We start from the raw sequence: 17,886 nt of genomic DNA, 5'->3' as shown, positions 1-17,886 counted from the left end.
TAAATGATCCTTAAGGGAAAACCTGTGTTGCATGCCACTCTTTCATTTCTGGAGGCTGACAAAATTCTGGCCCAGCTGTGGGGCCCATAAAATTGTGAAGGAATAAGTGTTTTTAGCTGAAGCAGCTGGTGTTAGGTCATACATGATCCACAAATCTTTGTGTTTGGGTCCAAAGTCATTAAATCCTTCCATGGTCTACTGGATTAGAGATGAATTAGGATTGGGCTAGGAACACTGTATTTACCCTGGGTTGTAGAAATCCTGAACTATCTTATTAACCATGTCTGTCACTTCCAGGAATAAGAAAGGATCTGACCTTCCAGGGTTGGAATCTTGATTCAGTATCTTTAATATTCAATTTCACTTTGGGAGCAGTCATGATAAAAAATGGCACCCCATTACTCACTTGTAAATGGAAAATGGATTTTTGAATTCTTGTGAGATTGTGAAGAAAGTACTGATGATGACATGCAAATGTTGTGCTGTTTGCTTCTTTTTTAATTTTCTTTTTTTATTCTGAATTTAAAATGGCCCCAAAAAGAGATTTTCAAAGCAGAAGACAAGAGGATTGTATATGAAACCATCAATCTCCATGGCATACTGATTGCTTAAAAAAAGTGACATATTTCATGTGTTTATTACCTTGAAAACTGGCCTGCTTATCTGTGCTTTCTTCTGAACTTCCTTCTATTTTCTTCTCTGCATTTAAAAAAATATATTTCGATGGCTCTTTTTTCTCTCTTTTTTAGAATCACTACTGTTATTGCCTCAAAACCTACCCAATTAAAAATTGAAGAAAAAATATTCATATCAAGCAAAACAAATACACAAAAAGTGTTATGTCTTTTTCTGCATGTTGAGTCCATTACCTTTGTTAGGAGGTAGGTAACATACTTTATCATAGATCCTCTGGAGATATGATTGGTCATTGCATTGATCAGTTTTTAAGTCTTTTTCAAAGCTATTTTTCTTTTTCTTTTTTTTTTGGTGAGACAGTCGAGGTTAAATGGCTTGCCCAGGGTCACACAGCTGGTAAGTGTCTGAGGCCGGATTTGAACTCAGGTCCTCTTGACTCCAGGGTCAGAGCTGTATCTACTACACCACCTAGCTGCCCAGCTATTTTTCTTTATAATGTTGTTACAGACCTCATATAAATTGTTCTCCTGGTCCTGCTCACTTTACTCTATATCGGTTCATACTACCCAGAGTGCTCTGAAATGGTCTCTTTTGTCATTTCTTATGAGCCAGTGATATTCCATTACTTCCCTAGACCACAGTTTGTTTAGCCATTCCCAAATTGAGAGGAATACCCTTAGATTCTAGGTCTTTTTAGATTTTTTTTACCCTTTTCATCCCCTCTTTGGGATCAGGATGTTTGGTTTTGCTTGCCACTATTCCCTCCCCAATATTATCATTTCTCGTAGCCCCTCCATATTACCCTGTTCAGGTTGATCAGTATTTCAACACCAAACTCTGTGTGTGTGTGTGTGTGTGTGTGTGTGTGTGTGTGTGTGTGTGTGTGTGATGTTCAACCTTCCTTTGTCTGTTTCAGAAGTGAGATTTAGCTGATGTCCACACTCCTTACCTCTTCTTCCATTTTGGTATATTCTTCTTATATACTTCAGTTATGAAAACTAGGAAGTTCCATCTCCTCCTTCCTCCTTTCTATATTAGTGTATTCCTTTTATATTCCTTTTCTTTCCCCCTTTTTGAACTCTCAGAAAATAACAAATCCACCATCAGAACCTCTGTTTTTTTTTTCATTACTCTTGAAGATCATCATACATGCCCTTCCATTTACTCAAATAAATTTACCTTCCTAGGTTTCTTTTGACTTTTGTGTTTGCATCTCAAAGTTTCTACTCAGCTTTGGCCTTTTAATTAGAAATCTTTGAAAATTCTCTATTTCATTACAGGCCCTTCTCCACCCCTTCTGGTGGAATTATACTCAGCTTTTGGTTATAATCTTGATTGTATATCTTTTGTATATCATGGTCTTCTCCATTTTCAGGAGTATAGAACAGTAACAAAATATAGACCATAGGTAAATGATTCTAAGGGAAAGCCTATGTGGTATGCTTTTGGAATATCGTAATCAAGATATTCTGTCATTTATGGTAGAAACTTCCAGGTCTTGTGTCATCTTGACTATGACTCCTTGGTACTCAAACTGCTTCTTTCTGGATCCTTGCAGTATTTTTTTCTTTGAAATGAGAGCTCAGGAATTTCTCAGTGACATTTGGGAGGTGATTGGTGTAGTCTTTCTGTCTTCACTGTGCCCTCTGATTCAAGAAGATCTGGACAATTTTAGTTTATGATTTCTTTAAATATAGTGCCCAGACTTTTGTTTTTTTGTTGTTGTCTTTCAAATCATGCTTTTCAAGAAGTCCAGTGATTCTTAAATCTTGTCTCCTTGATCTGTTGTCTATGTCAGTTGTATTCATATCAGGTATCTTACATTTTCTTGTTTTATTTTTTCAATCTTTGGTGCCTCATGGAGTTATTGATTTCTGTTAGTTCTCCTCCAGTTTCTAGGGAGTCCATTTATTGAGTAAGCTTGATAATTTTTCTTCTTTTTCAGTTCTTTTCTCCAGAGCCTTTTTTCCCCCCTCTTTTAAAATTCTCTTGCTTCATTTCTTCTTCATTGACATCCTAGTGGAAAATCCACTTTTCCCCTTGAGACTGATTATATTGTTATATAAACACTCTCTCCTTTTGGGGGATCCATAGATCTAAAATGGTTTTTATACAGGATGTCCTAAAAGTTTTCCTGCTGTTTTAAGTTTTAATAACTTAGTAGCAATTTAAAGCTTTAATAGTTGTTTGCTTAATGTCTTTGGTTGACTCGTCTCTCAGCCGTAGTTCCTGAATGTCTCAGGACGAAGCATTGTTCTTTGCTGTGCTTCTGGATGGTCAGCCTTGGGTAGTTTGGCTTAGGTCATCTAGGTTCTTGGACTGACTTCCACCTGTTGGGGTTAAGCTTCCCTAGATTTTTGCGTTTTAGAGGGCCAGATCTTCAGGGCTTCTGCTATCTTGACAAAAGACAATTGCTATCTTGACTTGACAAGGCTTCTGCTATCTTGACAATTATGCTAATAATAACTAGCATTTACATATAACTTGGAAAATTTGCAAAGCACTTGACAAACATTAAACCATTTGAGCTAGGTGCTACGGGTATCATCTCCATTTTACGGAGGAAAAGACCGAGGCTTATAGAGGATAAGTGACTTTCCCATGGCCATAAAGCTAGTAAATATCTGGCATAAGAATTAAATTTATGTCTTTCTGATGCTGAGGCCTGTTCTGTATATGCTACAACCACCGTGACTCTCAAACACTAAGCAAAAAAATATATATCTCTCTTTGGGACTTTAGTCTTCACTTTCAAGGTAGGACTACCCTTCTCCCCATGCAGGCACAGAAGTGACTGTGATGATCTTCCAAGTTTTTCCGACTTCCCTATTTGAAGGTTGTTGAGAAGTAGCCCAGGGCAATTTACAAAGCAGACTTTCCCCTCTAAGGAAGACTGGAGATGGAAAAATAAATGAAAGAGAGAAGGAATTCCTTTCTGAATGCAAAGACCTCCGTGGGAAAAACCAGCTCAAGTTGGAGGTAAACCACATAGGTACTAAGGGAGGAAGGAGCTAAACAGCTCTGAAGTGACCATAAGCCAGTGTGAATTGGAAAAAACCTCATTTGATTGGATCAAGAAGAGGCCCTTTCTCTGGAGAATCGGGTTGTGAGACCTAGACATAGAAATGGAGAAGGGTTAAGTGGAGGGACTCAACTCTGCTATCACAGCTGTGTGGCTTGATGGTACAGCTGCTTGAGCTGGTTCTTGGAAGAGGAGGTAACTAGCACCATCTTCTAGCAAAGCTAACAGCACCGAGCTGTAAGTAGAGCTAGGAACAGTGACCTTGGTGAGAAGACTCCCCAGGACCTATCCCACAAAGAATATAGCAAAAGAGAAGCAAGGTAGGAAGCACCTGGCGAGGGAGTAAACCTTGGCCTATGCCCTTAGTTGGGCCTGACCACAGGGTTAGGTTTCCTGAATAGAATGCTGGACCTGTGATCTCACTCAAAAGGGAACTTCTGAGGAGGCACTTCCTCTGTCAGGACAGGCTGGCATCTTCTCTGCAATTTGTAGGCTTAGAGTTTCCTAAAGCACTGAGAGGGGGAGGGAGTTGCCCAGGGACACATGGTCAATATGTGTCAGAGGCAGCACTTGAACCTGGGTCCTCATTGTTCTGGAGATAGCTCTTTCCACACTGGGTCGTGCTGCCTCTGAGAGGCGTGTGTGTGTGTGTGTGTGTGTGTGTGTGTGTGTGTGTGTGTGTGTGTGTGTGTGTGTATGCATGCATCCATCTCTACATGGTACATGACTGAGGTTGGGGTGATGATTATGGATTTAGATGTAATTTGATTTAAGACTTTATACTTTGAATAAGACTGTTGGATGTTTGGAATTCTTGGAGCTCTTGGCTATTCATGGAGGATTGCCAGATATTGAACTTACCAAATTCTACTTTGGTAGAAGGCAATGAGCCAGAGAAGTGAGAGATCTCCAAACTATTCCTAGGTGGGAATCACAAACTTAAGATACAAAGGTAATTTCCCAGAAAATTTAAAAAAAATAGCAAAATTGTTTAGCCAAGAAAATAAATGCATTTATGATAAAAACAAAGTTGACCATGAACATAAAAACTCAAAAATGTAATTCTCATCATTCAGGCTATATTCATATGGCAAATGCTTTTTTTTTTCTTTTTAAAGTAAGACTATCTATGGTACATCAGAATAGGGAAGGTGAATCACGGAGTGTTTAATTTTTATGCAGGCTGCATTTAGGGCATCAGGAAACTGCACTAGGATGGCTAATGGCCATAGGATGTCTTTGATCTCTTACCTGGTATATCTTGCACCACAATTAGTTGGTTGTCCTTGGAATGCTCCTCACAGATTGCTTTGGTGCATTATGTTTTATCTAAAAAGCCTCTGTGTAAGCTCCCATGATAAGAAAAGGGTCTTTTATTTTAACTGTTAAATCTCTCACAGTGTCCTTCATAGGAGGGTATTCTGTTTGATTAGGATTAAATATATTTCACCATGTGGTTTTTTTGGGTAAAAATGTTTATGGGCAAATAGAAATACTGGAATCTATCAAAAGGACAGACCACTATCACATTGTACTACCTTAAACCACTTGATAATAGGCAAAACTTTTCCTAGGTTTGAGCTAGATCGCTACCAGCTGAGATACACACACTATACTGATTTTGTAGGTTTTATTTTCTATTAGTCATATAGAAAAAGCAGATTAAAATCTGTTCCAACTTGCTTTTTGGCATGAGGGAGCATTTTTAAAATTCCCTTGCTAATTCTGCAGTTGCTGTTTTATTAACAGCTTCCAAAGCACGTCATCGAAATTAGAAATACCACCAAAAAAAAAGATGTAAATTGTGTTTTTTGGATATGTTGCAGAAAGAAATTTCACATTTTGTCCTTTGCTATTTAGTTTCTCAAAAGATATTTCCAGAATTCTTTTCAATATGATGGTTCAAATAATCTGTTTTAAGCTATCTTGTGCTAAAGGAGCTCATGACTTTATTGATAACTGCAATCCTTTTATCCCTATTTTTAGAATTCTTAATATTAGAGCTTGGGAAGTTTTTAGGCATAGTTTTTTTGAGGGGGTAAATTTGGCAAATGCAGGAAGAGGCAGCAGTTGGGGGATAAGGGAAGGCAAGCTGTAGTTTGCTTTTTGTCTTGCTTTCACTACTAGCTTGGTGTCCTCCAATTTATTGCTTCTCCCAGCTTTCGAAAGGATCAGGGAACATGAATTGCAGTATTAAAGGGCGTGATGTTCCTGAAGAACGAAAAAATTGGGTTTCAATTTACAAGGAAGAATTTCCTTAACTACAGCATAAGCCAGGGTCATGGACTGAATCATCTTGTTAGCTTTGTTCTTTTTTTTGGCCTATGCCCTGTGCCTTCCCAACCATGATGCAAATTGGATGTCATGGTTAAAAGGGTGCTTATGCTTATTGAATTAATGTGGCTTTCTTTGCAAAAAATTTATCACCATAATTGAAAAACAACTCAGAATAAATGTCATATTGATGGTAAGTAAGTAGTGCTATTTTTGTGTACTAGCTACAGCATGCTAAAAGTACTTTTTTCTCAGGGTAGAAACTATTACATAGTCTCAATTCAGATAATTTTAAAGATAAGAGAAGCACTGGTGAGAGCGTCCATTGAAATTGGGGCACCCCAAGCAAAACTTAAGAATTTAACTTTGGTCAGGCAACATGGTGTATGGAGGGCACGCCTAAGAGTCAGGAAGACCTGTGATTAAGTCCTGCGCCTGACTTGTCTTAGTTTGTGACTGTTGGCAAGTCTCTCAAACTTTCAGTGCTCCACGTACCACCCTGGAGACTGTACTGCCCTTGTCCATCATACCAGGGAGGAGCTCCCCACGTGGATGACTTTTTTTGCTTTGAAATAATGACTATTAATAGTTTATTCTGATAGAACTATTTACATGATGAAATATTCATTATTTAAGTCTTTTTGAAAGGTTTCTTTGAATTTGCTATTAATTTTTCCTTCTTTGAAAACACTAACAAGGTCCTCAGACTTTAGGGATGAAGCAATGATACTATGTAGTTTCTTAGTAAACTCATAAGTAAGTTAAGGCTGTTTATCTCATTTAGGTGTCAATCCTAGATATGTGCTGAAGAATTGGATGGCAGAATCTGCTGTGCAAAAAGCAGAAATGAATGATTTTTCAGAGGTAAGACTGCTGAGTATTTTCTACATATTTTATGATTTTAAGTGTCACGTATTTTAAAAACTTTTGCTCGTGTTGGTAGGCTTTTCTAAACAAGCTAAACTCAATTTCATACTATTAGTCTTGTGGTTTGTCTTTTGAAATTTGGCCTTGACACTGAAAAATGTTTCTGTCGTTGTTCAGTGGTGATCTTCCTTGGGGCTTTCTTGGCAAAGATACTGGAGCGGTTCGCATGTCCTTCTCTAGCTCATTTTAAAGATGAGGAACTGAGTCGGTGTCTGAGGCTGGATTTGTGCTCCGGAAGATGAGTCTTCTTGACTTCAGGTCCAGTGCTCTATACACTGTCCCAACAAGGTGGTTACAGTCTGGTTACGATATTTTAAGTACGTCTGGCTTATATTCAACAAGGGAATATTGATGACATTTTTAAAAAATCTGGATCACAGGCCTGTAACTTACTGTTTTAAGAGACTTGCCTAGGACTCTGAAGTAACTTCTAGCACTAGAATACAATTCTTTCTGAATACAAGGCCAACCTCTCTACTACATCACATTGCATTTCTTCATTATAAACAATAGAGATTTTAGAACACATATTACCTTTTTTTAATTTTTAAATTTTTTTTAGTATTTTATTTTTCCCCAATTCCATATAAAAACAGTTTTTAACATTCATTTTAAAAACTTTGAATTCCAAATTCTCTCCCTTCCTCCCTCTCCGTCCCCCTTTTGAGAAGGCAAGCAGTTTGAAATAGGTTATACGTGTGTAGTCATGAAAAACATATTTCCGTATTAGTTATGTTGTAAAAGAAAACACAGACCAAAAAAAACCTCAAGAAAAATAAAGTTAAAAAAAAAAGTAGCAAAGAGACCCCTGTAAACTTTCTGATCAGTTGTTTGACCCCTTTACCATCTGTGGGCTGAGAGCTCCAGAAGCAGCCGCAGCCGCTGCCACTGCAGATCCAGTGACTTCCAACGCCGGTCCCGGTTTGCAGGGGCCCAGTCTGTACTGGCATGGCCTGCACTGGACTGTGCTCCACTCGCACCCAGGTCTAGGTGCGATAGACCTTTCCTGCTGACCTTCTGGGTTGTCTTTGGCTGGAAAATTATTTCACCCTGTCCTTTTTTATGTTCTGCTGCTCTAAGAATTGTTTTATAGCATTATTTACAGGTACTCAGAGGGTTTTGGGGAGAGCTTGGGTGAGTCGCTACCTTTCCTCCACCATCTTGGCTCCCTATCGTATATTACCTTTTAAATCTTAGCAGTTTATACATTCTGACACGGCACTTATATAAAAAAGATTCAAGATGATAAGCTAGAAGAGGATGGTGGCAAACTTTAGGTTTGAGGAAGTTAGGTGAGCACTGAGCCTAGAGTCAGGAAGATCCACGTTCAAATCCAGCCTCAAGAGGCTCACTAGCTATATGACCCTGGGCAAGTCACTTGACCCTGCTTGCCTCAGTTTCCTCATCTGTTAAATGGGAATCATAATAGCAGCTACCTCCTGGTTTTTAGGATCATATGTGCTAATAATTATAAAGCACTGGCTAGCTATTATTAGTATTATTAAAACAAAATAAGCCTGGTTTAATTTTATAATGATACAATGTGTGCAGCATTGTGCTAGGTATTAAATATTACCCCTACACTTAGGTTAAACTGTAGTAATAGAATAATATAAAGAAGGCTTTTAAATAAGCTTGAGAAGCTATCTTGTTGGAATTTCTTCTCCCTCCCTCTGCCAGTGAAGCTTCTATTTGTTCTCATTTTTTAGGTTCATCTTTTACAGCAAGTTCTTCAGCGTCCATTCCAGAAGCAGTCAGCAGCAGAGAAAGCAGGATATTCTTCACCTACCCCTTTATGGGCAAAAGGTCTCAAAGTTAGCTGTTCATCCTGATGAAAGTTGGTCTTAATTAGGAGTACTTTTTAAACATTGGACTTTTAATGTAATATAATCTGAGAAATTGTTAATAATAAATTGCATATTGAAGAATCAGATTTTTATAATAATGAAATATAAATTATTACATATGAGAAATAAACATTTATTTAGCTAAAAAAGCTTAATCCTGAACTCTTCTTACTGAAAATTGTTCAGATCTCTGTTTTAATCAATAATTTGGAAAGACTAGTTTCCTTTTGGTAAATCACTTTTAATTGCTTTTAATAATGAAGAAATTTAAAAATGATCCTTCCTTCAGTCAATTAGCATGGTTTTCTAGACACTTGTGCTAAATCCTCATAGGGGAATGCAAAGAATAGTAAAAAATGACAAAAACAGTGCTCTCTCTGTATTATCTCATTTGCTGAAACAAAGTATGAGACATATCCTTGCCCTCTGAGTCCTTTAGGACTACTCATGTGGGACTATTATTTAGAGCTTTGTACACCTGAGTTGTCACTGTGTCTCCTTTCTGCTAAAAAAAAAAAAAGCCCATCTCACATTACTAATTGCTTCTACAAAACCCTACATTAGATGTCACATTTTAAAGAACATTTCATTTTATGATACAAATAGCTAATGAGTAGGATCACCGTGGACCTCACTGATAGCTGAACAATGGCTGTGGTAGAATTTGTATTATGTAAAGTATTGCTAATGTAATTATTGTGAAATGACATTAAATGGAGCAGTGTTTTGCAGGCTTTGCCTCTTTTTGAATTTCTTTAGGTTTCAGAAACAGATTTTAAAGACCAGAGTCCAGAAATTAGATAAGCATATTTTTTAATAGAAAAAATATTTTTTCTTGGTTAAGAGTCAAAAAGACAACATTAGGTTCCGCTTTGGGGCCCTTTTAAATTCATACATTTATGTACATATATAAAATTATTCACAGAACTCTAAAAACAAAAATTTTATAGCATTTACATTTTTATAGTAATCTATAAACTTATCCAGTGGTAGAGTTGTTAACAGTCTCGATTCAGAATAGTCATGAATGTGGAAGTAAGTAAAGAGGGCCTTTAGAGGGAATTTTAGGTCTCATTTCCAAGCCGTCTGGGAATTTAGAATTATACATAAAAGTTAGCCTCCAGATTTAATGAGAAGGATATATCTCTTTCCCCCTTAGGTCACAGAGGGACAACAGAGAATCTGCAGTAAAGAGGGTTGGGGCTGAACCACTGAGTTGTGACAGCCAACTGGGAGGGAGCTGACAGAAGAGGGTGGAGATTCATTCGCCACCTTGGAGGCATTCAGTTGTACAGTTTTTACTTTCAGTAATTATATCAGAAAACAACAAAAAGTTGGTCTAATGCCCGAGGAACAACAACAACAACAAATCTGAGAAGAATTCAGGAAAAAAAAGAACCAACTTGTGCTCTTTCCTCAGGCTAATCTGAGAAGCCCAGTCTGGCTCAGTCCCATAAGGGTCTAGGTGATCTTAGGGAGTGCGAATTGACAGGGCTCTTAGACTTGCTTGGAAACAAACCTAGACCACAAAGGCAGCCCAGGAACTAATCCAATTTATCATATGTGTTAAAGTAAGATATAATTTTATGCTAGAAAGGACCTCAGGAATAATGTAGTTTGACCTGCTAATTATGATGACAAAACTGAGGCTCACAAAGGTACTAAAAGTAGGACAACCACAATTTAAACTTAGATCTTCTGACTCTGAATGTCCTAGTCTTTCCACTAAACTCTGCTGCCTCTGGGGCCTTGCAAGGAAATGGATCCCTGAGCCTACGGGGTCTATGACTAACAGGTAAAGAAGGGAGATGCCATGGGTACCTGCCCTTCTTCACTGCATTTGGGTCAAGTATCAGGGAAAATGATTTCCTGAGATTTATTTCACTATTTGCTGGGAAATCACACATTTTAATTAGCTTGGATGTCTGTGGTCCTCCCAGAATCAGATGTTGATAACTGATAATTTCTTACAGTATTTAAAGAGGAATTTTGTATATATATTAGTTATTCTTTGTCCTTGTGCTAACACATGTTCATAAAATAACCAATAAGACCTCATAAATTATAATCTAATAAAAATATTGAAATGTAATCATATTTCCCTCAACTGCATTTTATAAAGACAAACTGATAACATTTAAATTAATATCTAGGTTTAAAACTGACAAGCCTGAAAATCTTTCATTCATATTACAAAAAAAACTACTTAGGTCCTATATGTTTTCTTTGTAAGTAAAATGAAATTAAGCTTATCTTCTAAGCTTCATTTTTCATATACCAAAATGGAGGCATAATCATCTTTCTTAGGTTTGAAAAATTTTGAGTTAGAATACTTTAGTGATGCTTAATTTACAAATTCAAATCTCTTTTGTGTTATTCATACATGAAAAAACCAAGGACACGCATAGTGCATCCTAAAATGAAATAGGCAGTCAACTAAAAATAAAGTGAATAAACTGCCTTTTAAATTTCTTTTCCTTTTGTTTTCCTAGGAATATTGTGAAACTGGTGTATATGCTATGGGGAAATGCATTGTTAAGAGCTGGTGATAACACTGAGAAATGTAACCAGAATTAATAACTATTTTAAAATTATTTTAAAAGGTAGATTATATTATAAAATATTTTGTGTTCAGTTTTCCTTCTCCCCACCCCACTTTTTGGTCTGGACTAAGTTGTCTGCAATGGTGTATTAACTCCCTCTAGTAAGACAGGCTCAATTTATCTGTAATTTATAGTTTTAGAGTTTTCTGGGATTCTGGGAAGTTAAGAGGTTTGCTCTTGGCTATACAGCTAGTTGAATTAGATGGACTGTGTGGACACCGAAGACAACCAACTCTAAAATTCTGTGACTCCAAGATCAGCTTTATGCCCAGTACACTGTGCTGCCTTTTCATCTATTAGATCTGAGAAACACAAAGGGAAAACATTTTCCTTTTAGCTTTTAAATACAGAGTTATAGACTATTATGATTTGGAGGGCTCTTGAAGGTATTCTGTTTACCTTCCCACCCAATAAATGTAGTCCCTTTATAGCATCCCCGGCTTTGGCCATATGTATGGCCTCAGTTACTAGACATACAGTATGTCACAAGGCAGCTTACTCCATTATTGGAAAGCTCTCTTAGAAAGTTCTCATACGGGGCTAAGATCCGCCTCCACCTACTACCTTGTATATAACATGTTACATTTTATGTAATTCTTTTATTATAAGATGAAAGAGACACATAACATAATTATGGTTCAGTTGAAGTGCAAAGATGAGAAAAGATGTATGTTTAGTCACAAGTCAGTAAATCAGTTCTAAAAGGTTAATGACTGAAAATATCATTTCTGCTTTGAAGTCAATATTTTATATATTGACAATCACTGATTGTCTCAAGAATACAACAATTAAAATACACAATCAGAAAAAGGTATACTTATTTAGGTAGAATATTTTGTCATGTTTGTCTTCCAGGAAACAAACAAAAAGTTCAGGATAGGTTGCCTCTTTTCTTTTGCAGAGCTTTCATCAGATCAGACATAAAATCTTGTTCCCCACTTGCACCCCCAGGGGCTGGTCCTGGATTCTCTAGCCTTTTAGGAGGCATTGGAGGCTTTTTAGTGATGGCTGGGGGAGGTTTACTGGGTTCTGTGGATTGGAATGGTGGAGGTGGAGGAGGTGGTGGCAATGGAAAGTCATCAGCACTAGAAACTGTAGGAGGTGGGGGAGGCACAAAATTGGGAGGTTCTTCGTTACAATCTGGTGGCGGTGGGGGGAGCTCAGCCTCTCCCATAGGTGGTGGTAAAGGAAAATCATCTTGAGGAGATGGTTTGGAGGGTATCATAATGGGTTTGGGGGACATCAGAGACACGGAATTCACATCAGAAGACCGACGCTGTGGTGGTGGTGGTGGCAGGTGGGATTTCTTCAGATTATTGGCTGGAGGTGCTGGTGCATCATAGCTACTAATGGCTGGCTTCTTGTCCTTTAAAAAGACAACATTATTCATGTTCCCACAGAAAGAATAAGTTTATTAAAACATTTCAAGTCTAGATAATGTAGGCGTATTTCAAATGGTAGTAGTTTGTACACGTAAAACTTTGTTAAGTCATTTAACTTTGACTTTGTATTCATCTTTACTCTTGGAATGCCAATGAAATTACATTGAGGTTTGTCTCCCTCACCCCACCCCAAAACTTTGTCACCATGACGGACATTTCTTTTATCCAGATTAGGAAGCCCAGGGAACTTGAGTGACTTGTCTGTTTGAGGTCAAAGGGGCACGTGATAAGGTAATGAGCTGGAATCCGAACGGGGCCTTCTGACTGCAAATCTAATGTCCTTTCCCAATACACCTTACCTTAGTGAAAACCCTTCTGGGCCTAAGTTTTCACATCAACAAAATGGAAGTTATAACATGTACATACTTATCTAACAGGCTAGTGCCAAGGAAGGTGTTTTGCAAATGTAAAATTTATGTTAAGATTTAACCTGCATAACAGGTTAAGGCATCACAGGGGAAGGAAATAAGTATATACTGCTGGCTATGTGCCAGGTACTGTGCTGTTTACAATTTGCTAAGATGACGTTGTAATTCTGGTGTTTATTTTTGGTTAACATAGAGCCAACTGACTAAAGGAATGAGTACAGTTAACACTGAACTCCAGGAATCAAGTCCAAGGATTTATCTCTCACTTGGATTGCACTGGCATAGAATTTAGCTATTGCTGTTTTCTCATTCTTCTATCTAACTTTTGGCTCACCAACATTCTGTCCCTAAAGCAAAACAAAGCTAAAGCTAAACCTAAGTGGATACTGGATTCCCCTGTACCACTAGGGGTCCCAGAGTAGCCACATTTATTTTGCTAGAAACTGAGCTGGTAGCATAGCCACTTCCATTGTATATGACCAGTTTGACCACCCTGACATTAGCAGCTACAGCTCTTGGTAAAATGGGGGAACACTGCAGGAGACAAGGACCCTACCTATTCTCCCACTATAAATCTTACTGAATTCCTGGTCATCCTTGAAAGTGCAATTCAAATGCTACTTCCTAGTGTCTAGTGAATGAATGACCTTTCCCCTATAGCCCTCTAGAACTCTGTTTTACACACCTCTAATGAACTTGTGTCTTTTCCCCCCTTCTAGATGATAAATCCCATAATGTCACTCACATATATTTTATCTGACAGCACTCTACACATAATAGGCACTTAATAGATGCTAAAATGAGGATGACAAAGAAGCCTTCCAGATCCCATTTGTCTCATCCTGGCATGAATGTCCTACTTTTGTTAGAGCTTAGCAGATGGCAAGGAGAATCTTTTCTGAGTAATTTTTATGAGAATTTAGGGGAAAGGACAATTCTGGCAAAAAACAAACAAACCTGTCCCCTCTGTCCTAGAGTGTCCTAGCTTCTTCTATCTCTACTTCCAATTTCTCTTCCCAGCAAGTCTGGGAATCGTAACAGTAATTCACATTTATATAGCACCTTAAGGTTTAAAAATGCTTGTCTCCTAGGGCTGTAGACTTCGTAAGGAAGCTTCAATACTTCTGTAGTCAGATTGCCTTTTAACTGGTGAACTGGTTTAGTGGACCTCTGTTTGTTTCGAGAGTGTTTACACTAGGAACTGGAAGAAGCAGTCTTTGCTTCCTAAGATCATCTTATACCTAGAAGAGGCTTTAGATAACATCGTGTCCAACTCTCTCATTTAACATCCAGAGATGGCCTTGCTCAGTTCTTAGACTATTACTTCTTGAGTGGCCTTGGGGAGGTCGCTCCCTTTCAATGTCCACATGAAGAGGGGATCAAGCACACAGAATTGTGATAAGAATTAATTGAACTAAAGCTATGAAAGAAAGAAGTGTACAAAGTAAAACTGCGATAAAGGCAAAAGATATTATTATTATTATTATTATTACCGTTATAAAGCCAAGGGATCAAATGGGGCTAAAGGTCCAGTAAGGGTCACCCCTTTATCTGCAAGCATTGGAATGTAGAAGAATGACTGATATTTACATAAAATTTTACTCAAGCTTTTCAGCTATGTGATTTCCTCCAGAGCAGTTTTATTTTTAAATAGAATTGTAGTTTTTTTTCTTTCGTCATGTAATGTAAACTCTCCTCACTGAATATCAAATTATCAAATTTTCCAAGAAAAACACCTTAGGATTTTTTTTTCTTTCATTTATTTAGTTTGCATGGATAAGCTAATTAACTCCCCCCCCCCCCAATATATGCAGCTTGGGAACTGGTGTTTGCAAGTTATTTAGCTATTTCTATTCTCAGATTCTTTTATTGCTTTAAGCATTTAAATGATTCTCTTCAATAGGCACCATGGAAATCATTAAAGTCATAATAACAGAAAGTACACAGACTTGAAAGAACAGCCAGGATATCAAACAAAAACAATCTCCAGAGATTTTCAAAAGTCTTCAGAAATTGCAAGAGACCCAATAAATAACCAAGCTTTTACCCTCTGTGGTGGCTCCCAGTTCATAATCAGATGAACAAGGGAGAAAAGGTGAAAAAATATTGAAGTGTTCTGTTATATTATATAGTATAGCTGGTGTAAGAGCTATGGGGTCTGTTGCTGTCAAAATTATTTAAAGTTATTTTTAAATCACACATTCTTGACTATGAGAAGGGAAGTATTAAATGCAGCTCTTATAGACAAATGATGTGTTACAAAACCCATCAGCAACTAATTTACAATTATCAGCTACAATTGTTAGCTAGATTTAAGTCAGAGTTCATTAATTTACAAAGACAAAACTAATAGAGAATATTATTATTTCTGGACACATTTGGAAATGTATTTATGCCCCATCACCTTGGGATATAATATTAATATATAGTATGAAATGGAAAATATAATTATCAGAAAAGGCTAGTTTAAAAGAAAGGCCGCTGGGTAGTACAGTGGATAGAGTGTATGACTTGGAGTTAGGAAGACCTGCATTTAAACCCTACTTCAGATTATTACTAGCTTTGTGATCCTGGGCAAGTCACTTAACCACTGTCTACCTCAATTTCGGAATCTATAAAATGAGGATAATAAAATGCAGTGCTAGGTATGCCAGAGGTGCTTAAACATATACTTGATTAACTGATTAGCTTGATTTATTCAGAACAAAAGAAGTAAAAATCCCAAAGGATTAAAAAACAGATTCAGTTTTTTCCTCCAAAGCTCATAGCTCAGGTTCATTGATTTCTTATGACTCCTCAAAGGTTCCTTGCTTGTATTTGAGCCAGAAAGCGAATCTTCAGTCTCTACAAGGTGTATAGTAAGTAGTACACCTTATATTAGATCTACCTAGCTGACAAAACATACCAGTGTCTGTTTCAACTTGAATGGAAGTTTACCTTGATAACTTCAGAAATAACTTTGCTTGAATATGGTATACAACTAAATACGCAGTTCAGTCTGACATTTTGAAAGAAAATGAATAATGTGCCAAAATTTCAAAATGGTTGTTAATTTTGTGTCATAAGCACTCCATTACCCTATTCTATGGTTTGTTTTTCAGATGTTCACTCATTATTTGGAAAATGACAGTAAAGGGACTTCACTGAGCACTTTTGGTCAAAAACACACGGTTGCATTTTTGAATTCTGAACAAGTACTGATTAACTGGGATGTTGGATAATTATGTGTTCAGATTAAGTCTGAATGCCCTTTTTAACAAAATCAAACTAAAATCTTTGTTTTAACTCATATTTCTTAAGATCTTTTAAAATATGTTAGTTCATTTTGATGCCGAAATAAGTACTGGGACATTCCAAGTATGGGTTGAATTAGATGGCTTCTGAGGTCTTTTCAAACTCAGACTTAAATTTTCCTGCTTTTTCCTGGAAGAACACAGTTATTCTAAGAGGATATCACTAACCCACTGTTTGTAGGACATACTCCTTTAACTGTTTTTTTTTTCTGTTTGTTTGTTTTTAGATAATAGTGATAGGTTCGTAGAACCATCCACATTCACTCACCGGTGCCTCATTCTGAACAGGGCCATCAATTTGCTTCATATGTAAGCCAGAGTTAGGGGTGGGATCATAGTTTCAATGGCCACAAAACAGACATTTTCATCTGCAAAACTGCCTGATAGGAGAATGAACCCTTATTTGTACTTTCATTAGTATCGAGCACAGGGTTTATCTTATTTAAAAAATTGCTGTCACATTTTGTTTTGACACCACAGATATTTCCCAACAAATATTTAAATACAGTCATATAGTAGTAACACAGCCTTAGGTTTTACGTTACCCTTGGGTGTCTGCACAGTAATCTCAGTATATATGAAATACTTCTAAAATGTTCTCAAAATGAACTAATTATAATTCCATTAATCTGAGAAAATGAACACTAAGCAATTTGAAAAACTGAGCATATGCATATATACCATACGCCACCTCCAGGATAAGGATAACGTCAACATCAAATAGGTGTGACAATTTCTGAAATGTAGAGTAATGGGGTAACAGGTCTCCACAATTAGCCCCACAGCTTATAATAAAAGTTTGGTCTGATTTCTCTCCGGCACATAGTGTAGAAGACTTTGCTGAGAGCCTTGTTTACTTACTGTGAAGCATGACTGATATCTCCACACTGTATCCCACATATGAATGAACAAAGCTTTTAACCAGGTACTCTACATATGTTTAAGCTCTGAAATGGTCAATAAAGCAGCCTTTTTGTTGGGAGAAATTAATTTTCTGTTTTCTTAGTAGAGTACGTGTACAGATTAAGAAAATACTTAAGAATCTAAATACTGGTTTCATTTACATGGAGTAACTCCTACCTTTGTGGCTTCAACATGACTCTGAGCCTCTTGGAAAATTCTACTAACTGAGTGTGTAGGCTGGGAAATCTGTCCATTAGGTTGTACAGTGCTTACTGTATGCCCTAAAAAAGGGAAAGAAAGATAAAAAGGAGGAAAATGAATGTATTTTCTCGATGCTAGAGGATATATAAATAACCTGAAAATTAAATAGTTCATGTGTAGGAACTTAAGATTCATAGATAATAATATGCAAACTGAAGGTCTGCTTGAAAAATTTGTGGCTGTAACAGTATTTTGTAAGAAGCACAACAAAAAATTTTTGAATTGACTATTTTTTAAGTAAAACATTAATTAACTGTAATACCTGGAGAATAATGTGTTTAGATTAAGTTTGAACTACCCTGTTAACAGT

The 17,886-nt window shown here is 37.1% G+C and overlaps 2 protein-coding genes across 2 annotated transcripts in view; one reads left to right on the top strand and one right to left on the bottom strand.

The window, feature by feature from the left end:
- The window catches only part of LOC110211191 (protein nucleotidyltransferase YdiU-like), a 45,629-nt gene extending 36,192 nt beyond the window's left edge, over positions 1 to 9,437 (top strand). Inside the window, exons 19-20 of the mRNA XM_020990343.2 lie at positions 6,717 to 6,796; positions 8,569 to 9,437. Coding sequence (XP_020846002.1) covers positions 6,717 to 6,796; positions 8,569 to 8,691 — 203 coding nt within the window. The 3' untranslated portion in view covers positions 8,692 to 9,437. The remainder of the gene's footprint in view (positions 1 to 6,716; positions 6,797 to 8,568) is intronic.
- A 65-nt stretch (positions 9,438 to 9,502) lies between these two features.
- Positions 9,503 to 17,886, bottom strand: part of APBB1IP (amyloid beta precursor protein binding family B member 1 interacting protein) — a 134,753-nt gene continuing 126,369 nt past the window's right edge. The window contains exons 13-14 of the mRNA XM_078151956.1: positions 17,493 to 17,596; positions 9,503 to 12,675 (exon numbers count right to left, since the gene is read on the bottom strand). Coding sequence (XP_078008082.1) covers positions 12,181 to 12,675; positions 17,493 to 17,596 — 599 coding nt within the window. The 3' untranslated portion in view covers positions 9,503 to 12,180. The remainder of the gene's footprint in view (positions 12,676 to 17,492; positions 17,597 to 17,886) is intronic.

This window comes from Phascolarctos cinereus, unplaced genomic scaffold, assembly GCF_003287225.1.
Source record: "Phascolarctos cinereus isolate Bilbo 61053 unplaced genomic scaffold, phaCin_HiC Scaffold_1;HRSCAF=81, whole genome shotgun sequence".
Lineage (NCBI taxonomy): Eukaryota > Metazoa > Chordata > Mammalia > Diprotodontia > Phascolarctidae > Phascolarctos > Phascolarctos cinereus.
Note: the sequence above shows the minus strand (reverse complement) of the source record. Positions and strands in the feature narration are given on the sequence as shown.